The sequence below is a fragment of the Protomyctophum parallelum genome, assembly GCF_964188405.1.
Source record: "Protomyctophum parallelum genome assembly, chromosome: 14".
Lineage (NCBI taxonomy): Eukaryota > Metazoa > Chordata > Actinopteri > Myctophiformes > Myctophidae > Protomyctophum > Protomyctophum parallelum.
In genome coordinates this window covers 38,003,728-38,012,046 of record NC_139709.1, presented here as the reverse complement: position 1 = coordinate 38,012,046, position 8,319 = coordinate 38,003,728, and the positions used below count along the sequence as shown (strand labels likewise).

Below are 8,319 nucleotides of genomic sequence, written 5' to 3'. Positions count from 1 at the left end.
TTGTCATTGGTCGATTTGCCTGTCTACTTCCTGATTGGTTAGTCATTGCGACCGTTTTTTTTTCTTCGAACAATGACAAAGCTTATAGGAACATCTTTGAATGCAGATTGTGGCTCCTATATGTGTCAGAGACTAAATTATTTTTAGTATGACGTCAATATCGGTAGAGGGTGCAAAAAGACACAGGTTCATGTACTTTGTATTTGCATTATTGTCCCGGAATCTAATATTTTCACCTTTATTGCTGCCTACTTAATTGATTTGTTCAATCGTGCACAATTGAGGTAATTATATCAGACCTAAGGCCCCTGGGAAGGCCTATAATAACTAAATAGTTACTACTAGGCGAATTAGCTTGAAACTGTTATTCCAGTGTTTAAATAATCCAAACCAGTGTCTTTTACATTATTTATTGGTCATTATTACACATATAATGAATGCACAGATTGGTAGGATTACAAATGGATTCAGTTTGCCTTGTTTGGCCTAATCCCTATAGATTGTGAGAATAGCAAGACTAAAACAATACAGTAATAGTTGGTAGTTAGTTAGACTGTGGTCTAAACACTTACAGTAGGTAATTAATAGTTAGACTGTGATCTAAACAGTTAGAACCTGTTAGTTAGTAATCAGATCAGATCAGATCAGATCAGATCAGATCAGATCATGTAATTAAAACCTGTATGGATGACAAGGAAACAGAGCAAATAGCACATTATGTTTACAGCTATTTAACTGGTATTGTACTATATGCAATGATACATTGTTATTACAGAAATAGAATGAACATACCGTTAGTCCATTTAGAATTTTAGATGTTAGATCGTGTGTTTACACGGCTCAATTCTTGGTTGCAAGGCCTAATCTAAGCCTGGTCTCATTCACTGTGGGACGTTTCCCCAGTAAGTTGTTAGAGAAAAGAGACAGAAAATAGCTAATTTCCTGCTGTATAACCCTGAGAGGCGGACCTACCAGGGGGTCGGATTGCAACCTATAGTCATGTATGTCATCCAGGCCGTTTCACTCATATATGGATATGAAGAATCAACTGACTGAGAGAAAACACTATTGTTACTGCTACTGAATTAGTTACATTTTCGCTAGAAACAGACTATAGGCCTATCATATATTAGTGACTGATCGTCGCAAACGATACAGAGACACCTCCCTGACAATAACGCCGAGACAGCTTGTTTATTTTTGGACCTTAGAAACGATTTTAAGATGACCCCATGTTATTCTCCATAGATAACTTACTGCCGTGAACCAGGGGAATCGAGTGGACGAGTGAGTGACGTCAGGACTTCGGAGTAACAAATGCATTCGTAGAGCACATTTCACCATGCTGGTGAGAGGTACATGCACTTGAGAACAATTCGGATGTATTTTCAGTTCATTTACTTCTACTCCATTACATTTCCGAGGCAAATATTGTGCTTTTACGCCACTGCAATCATTTTGAAAACCTTAGTTACTTTTTAAATTATAATTATATTACAAAACATACACGTACATTAAGGCCTATTTTAAACTTAGCTGTTGGCTTTAAGAAAATAGCAGATCTATCAGATCTGCATCATCTGCTATCTTCGACAGATTTGGAAACATTTAAGTAGGCGTACCTTTACTTGGTGTTGTAACTACAGTATATTTTGGTGTCAATACTCTTGTACTTTTACTAAAGTAAAGAAATCTGTGTAACCTACTTCTTCCACCGCTGCCATTCACAGACATGCAGTGACAGTCAAAAGTGCAAAAAGAAAACACAAAAACATGCCAATACCAGCAAATGATAATAGGCCTACACTACAACTCAGAGCTGCAATCACAATACATTGTACAACTATGGAAAAGCCTGTCTGAACAGGTGAGTGTTCAACAGACTTTTGAAAATTGTCAAATAGGAGCTTGTTCAAGTTGTTCCATATAAGGCTTGGGGGCAAAACAGCTGAAGGCTTGCATGGTCACCTTGAGTATTTAACCCAGACCTGGAACGCGTCTGCGTCACATTAGCTTTTAACCACTTTAACCATTATTTTAAACTTTAGCTATTGGAAAAATAGCAGAGATACAAGCTCATAGTGCTGCAAATCGTGAAAATGTGTGCAAATCTTTGAATATATATTCTTTCACAGCAGGCATTGTACACATGTCTGACATAATGTCTTTCCTGCTGCGACAGGAACAGTGTGTGCGTGCGTGTGGCAGTGTGCTCATTATGTAAAGTGTGTGACACAAACGGCTCTGCTGATGACTGGTTTCTACATCCTGGTAGAGAGAGAGAGAGATAGAGAGAGAGAGAGAGAGAGAGAGAGAGATTTCAGACATTTTTTGACATTTGAAAAATGTTTAAAAAATGTATATTGATTGATTTATTGATTGATTGAAATATTTATTAACAGTTTGCAGAATTACAGTACATTTCAAGCACAAACTCAATACAAAGACTGTTAACTGTGAGTGGACGACCCAATTAAGCATTACACTTGTTTACAAGAGGGTCCACCATGTTCAATTCATCAAAACATTTAGAGACGTACAAATAGACACTTCTATATAGTTAAAGAACAGAACAGGAATTCATCATAAAGGAAGCAAAAAGGGAAAAGAAACATATACAGTGAGGGGAAAAAAAGGGGGGGGGGGGGGGCGGTGGGGGGGATTCAGATTTTACGGGGGCCAGTTTAGAATTGCAGCCGTCCGTAGGTGCCCTTTGAGAGCGGTTTTGAAGGAGTCAAGGGATTCACATGTCTTAATGACTGTTGGTAGGGCGTTCCACATTTTGGTGGCATAGAAGCGAAAATAATTTAGTCCCTTGTTTTTGCCGAATCTGGGTTGTACATGGTTTGTTGCACTCCCTCTGGTGTTGTGGGTGTGGACTTCGTTTACATTAAGGAAGTATTTTGACAGGTACATGGGTATCTTGGTGGTGTATCGAATCTTGTGGACCAGACCCATTGTACTCTGTCATCGAGTACAGCATATAAATACTAATATAAAAATACTGCAATTTAGAACAAAGTAGAAGTCCTTTACTTGAGTAAAAGTACAAACGTAGTGGTACCAAAATGTATTTGAAGTAGCCTACCAAAAGTAGAAAGTAGGCTACTCATTACGCAGAATGTCACACGTTTGCAGATCTACAAGCTCACATTTGTTAGCTTGTAGGTCTCATTTCAAATGGCTGAAATATATATATAGGGCTGAAGTTTTTTGATTGATTGATTGATTGAAATATTTATTAACAGTTTGCAGAATTACATTTCAAGCACAACTCAATACAAAGACTGTTAATTGTGAGTGGACGACCCAATAAAGCATTACACTTAAGGGGGTCCAATACATTTATAGCTATAGCTATAGCTATACTATAGAGCACCGAAGTCTGACGTCACTTTCAGTAGAGGGCTCCAGTCCACAGGTTCATGTATTTGTTTTATTTGCATTGAAATCCCCATAGCGGGATTTTAGGTCGCTTCATATAAGAACTGTGTTTGAAAAATAAACCGATCATCCCGGCCTTTCTGTCAGGGGGGTGGCTGTGCATCGTTAATGATGTCCATTCATATTTGATACAACCAGTTTCTGGAGAAAATGGAATTAATGTGGCCGCAAAAGCCTTGAAACTACAAGGGTATGAAAGCAATGTCGCTGCTGATATACGTCACGCCCAACACATTGCGTTCCTGAGATTCCTCGTTGACGTAAGCTCAGCTGGCAGTGACTCGACTCGTAGTAACCACGAAACAACACTATAGTGTTGATTTCAGCTATTACAATTTCACACATGCAAACATAACCCACTTTAATTCAGTCTATATTAGTAGTTGAATGACACTAATGTGTTATAGCCTCAGTTTTACTGTAATATAGCTTTCAGCTTATGCCTATATATGTAACGGTGGGCCTATACAGGTAAAATAGCACCCCTAAGTGGATAAAAGTCACACTTGTGTGAAGTGAACTGTGCCTTTTATCATGATGATGATGAATAATGAAGATGATGGTGATGGTGACAGTGGTTTTCAACCAGTGGTCCGTGGACCACCAGTGGTCCTTTGGGTTGTCCAGGTGGTCCCGACCAAATATTGGTCCAGTGCGTTAGCGAGTTCTCACTGACACCCTGCCATGAAAGACTCTACTGCCCACGGGTAAAAAATTCCACTTTACCCAAAATGAAAGTCTATTCTCTAGGATGGGAAGCCTCTCAAGACCCCAGCTTCTCTGTAGGCCTAGAATATACTTTTTCTTAGAGCGCCATCTACAGATCTGGTCAACATAGATTACCCATTGACCAGATCTTAAAGATCTCTACTATAGGGTGCAGAGGCTGGACCAGGGTTAGGTGGTGCCCAGCTAAATGAGTTGGTATTAGTAACCAAATGGACTCTTATTTAGTAACAACTATTGAGAGTGAAAATGTAAACCAAATGGCCTTTATCCAAGGTGCTTTACATAGATTGTGCATTACATTCACCCATTCACACACACATTCATACACCAATGGCGGCGGAAACCATGCAAGGCACCGCAGCACATCAGGAACAATTAGGGGTTCAGTGTCTTGCTCAAGGGGAGCCCGGGTTCAAACTGGCAACCTTGCGGTTACCATACAGCCACTCTACCCCTGAGCCACCGCCGCCCTGGTCAATGGTCATGGGCTTTGCATAGTCACCATTTGGCATAGCCCTCTACCAGATTCCCGCGTTTTGCGAAAACCGACTGCACGGTTCAGCCAAAAGTCCTATTTTTGGCGGAAGAAGAAGGAGAGAAAAAAACACAAAAACAATAAGTGACCAAAGTCCCTTTGGGACTTCTTGGTCCCTTAATAATAATAATGCACTTTTTCTTTTTGAGTGGTGCAACCACTCCCTTAAGGAGCTATGTGTGTGGGTGGGTGGCTGGCTGGGTATGAGCACGAAAACAGCATGGTTGTTTTTCACCATCTGTGCGCAACCTAACACACACAAACACACACGCACATATTAACTGTATATATGATGCTTTCCTATAGTTCCCCCCCCCGGGAACCCCCACACGGAGTTGCACCACTCACTTCACACGGGTGTGATTTTTTTTCTTTTTTTAATAAATGTTTTCCCTTTTGACAGATAAGGGGCTATCTTGCGCCACCTAAACTTATTTGCCATTTTTTACTATTTCAAAACAATATAGCCTTATAACGAAGATGCTCCTATACAACAGCAATGTCAAGTCTCTTCTAAGTTCTGCTGTATGGTTCTGAGAGCTGGAGAGTGGTCAAAACAGATAGGAGAATAGAAGTGTTCCACAACAGATGCCTCAGACATATATTATGTCAGATCTTTTGGCCGAATAAAATATCAAACAATGAACTGTAGGCTACACCCAAACGGGAAGCCGGAGCATTACCAAGGACATTACACACAGACGCCTGAGATGGTTATAGGGCATGTAGGCCTCAAGGCCTGTATACTGAGGATGGAGCAGGACTGCATCACAAAGGTGCATGGCCTTAAGATGGACACCACCAGGCAAAAGAAAACCTGGGAGGCCCAAAACCACCTGGCGCAGAACTGTGACGCAGGAGCTGGAACAGATGAACCTGTCCTGGGGAGATGCAACATGCTGCCAGGGATCGGATGAAATGGAATTGAAGCCTTATGTCCCATAGGGGGTAAACATATTCATATAGGTATAGGGGATGAAGAGGCCAGTAAGTATGTAACGGCAAGATTGTTACAAAGCATGCGTGGTGGAGGCTTTAATTGGCTTAACTTAACTTAACCGTCAGTCGGTCACCATCTGCCTCAAATCCCTTCCTGCTTCATGTGGATTGAAATGCCGTCACTGCATGTCACAGCGAAATTAGTTACCCGTCGATTTAAGATACACATCACCAGTTAGTAGGCTCTGCTGAGTCTGCTCCATAACAATGTTTTCCCAGCTGGACAGTTGGTGATATCTGTCTTCAATTTACAATAAAATAGGCCTAGTAAACACCAACCCAACATGCGTATAGGCTACTCTATTCTCTAATAATCTTTAAATCAACCCTCTGGAGACACAACATTGTACAGGTCACCAGTGTTCGTGTAACAGCGTTTGAAGGCACAAGTACACGCGTGCAGGTTGACTGGTTGGGGTTAATCAACTAAAGAAAGATGTTTCTTTTTAAGGTTGCTGTTATATGCACAGGTAAGCAAATACTAAATTCTATAAAGTTCTTTCCTATGATGGTATATAGGTCTATCAGTTATTTTATTCTGTGATAGCCTATAGGCCTATACTTAGGCCTACATATAGGTGTGCTTTTGTTGAAGGCTAGCTATATCTATAGTTCTGATTAATTTAGTTCTACTAGCCTATAAATCCGACATATAAGTTAATTTATATTGTACAACCAGCTGAAATATATATTATTATATATGTTCCTAAAGTGGTTTCCTGGGACCCCAGGGGTCCTTGGGGGGGTTTCCATGGGGTCCCCAGCTAAATTAGTTTATAGCCTATACATTAAAATAGATTTTAACCACTTTAACTATAGCTATTCAAAAATAGCTGATCTACAAGCTCACAATTACAGTCATAAGGATGCATGTGTGACCGTGCAAGATCTGATATTTTATCTTCTGGGGGTCCGTCATCCTTGGCACAACATATTTTCAGATGGGGGTCCACGGCCAATACATATTCATTTGGGGGTTCTTGACATTAAAACGTCTGAGAACCACTGGGTTATTATTAAATGTGTAATATAGTAAAATGTGGTGTTTTTGTTTCAAATGTCATATATTCTTCACAGTGGTGTTGAGTTTCAGAGTGTCAGCCTACGTGGATGAGCTGGATTACACGTGAGTTTGTTTCATGTAGGCTAAGGCTACATAAACCATATCTATTAGGGATGCACCAATATGGATTTTCTTGGCCGATACCAATGTTTAAAATAACAATTTAATCTATAGCCGATACTGATACCGATATTTGTTTATTTCGTTTTTGGTGTTATTATTATTTCCCCCTTTGGTGCCATGGGAAACCAAACAAATCTTCATTATAAGAAATAACTGTTCAGAATCTGCATGCCGAAACACAACATAATTGGTACAATGCTACATAATTGTAGCATTACGCAGAAGTGGGGATTGAACCCGGGGCTCCCACTCGCCAGACCAACGTGCAACCTATATACCTGCCAATAGGGCCGAGCCCGATTGGCAGGGCTGTTGCGGGCTGGGTCTTGGCTGGGGGCTACACAACACAAGTAACATAAGTTACATAACATTAACAATATGTATAACGCACGCACACACGCACGCACGCACGCACACACACACACACACACACACACACACACACACACACACACACACACACACACACACGCACGCACGCTGAACTATAATGTTGTTGCCAATAGTAACGGTTGTAATTGTTCACATCTATGTTATAATTCCAGTAGGCTATTTTTGTGATTTAACGCAACATTTAAAACAACTCTTCTGGTGGTTTGCGTGGTTTAACATTCACTGCCAGATTAAATACCTTTACCACACAATTTATTGTATTTAATTAGCTTTTAAGTAGTCCCAGAATATTCATCTTCACTACGATCGCACCCCGGGCCATTGATAAGGAGAGAGCCATTCGCTGCGAATAAATAAATAAAACGCTTGTAAATTCGTGAATCGTCCATCTGTTCATATAGTTAATCCATTGAAAATGTAATGGTGGCCGTGGGTGAAGTGGAATGATACAGGGAGATATGAGCATGCTAGAAATCTCTCTAACATGCAATGTTTTGCATAGGTTAGCTAAGAGTGCCATCTAGTGTAAAAACTAAACACGAAACAACAATGAGTTCCATTTAATTGTGTTTGGGTTTTTTCAGGTTTCTGGAAACTAAACGGCCTGACGAAATATGGTTGATAATGGTATGTTAACACAATGTCATTATGAATATCATTTGAATATCACTTGATCATTATTGATGTATTATTATTCATATCATTATTGATATATTATTTTTGTATCATTACATTACTGATATAATATGGCGTTTGCATTGAAACAGCGTTATAGTGTGTTAAGTAATTTAACTCACCAAAAAACGCTGCCTACTGCAGCAACACAGGCATGCCATTAATGATGGTAAAGCACACCCTTTATGGTAACCATGTATCATGGCATGTTTTCCCACAGTTCTTTGGTCCAATGTGTGAGTATTGTCAGAAACTGGATCCGGTCTGGCGCGAAGTTGGAGCTGAACTGAGGAGTCTGGGCTCTCCTGTCAATGTAGGAATATGTGATGGAAACAAGCACACTGGTCAGTATGACATC

At 40.2% G+C, this 8,319-nt stretch overlaps 1 protein-coding gene across 1 annotated transcript in view; it reads left to right on the top strand.

Moving 5' to 3' along the window:
• Nucleotides 1-5,460: 5,460 nt before the first annotated feature.
• The window catches only part of LOC310871297 (protein disulfide-isomerase tmx3a-like), a gene marked incomplete at both ends in the record, with an annotated part of 11,939 nt that continues 9,080 nt past the window's right edge, over nucleotides 5,461-8,319 (top strand). The window contains 2 exons of the mRNA XM_083782782.1: nucleotides 5,461-5,586; nucleotides 8,182-8,305. Of these exons, the coding sequence (XP_083638908.1) occupies nucleotides 5,461-5,586; nucleotides 8,182-8,305 (250 nt within the window). The remainder of the gene's footprint in view (nucleotides 5,587-8,181; nucleotides 8,306-8,319) is intronic.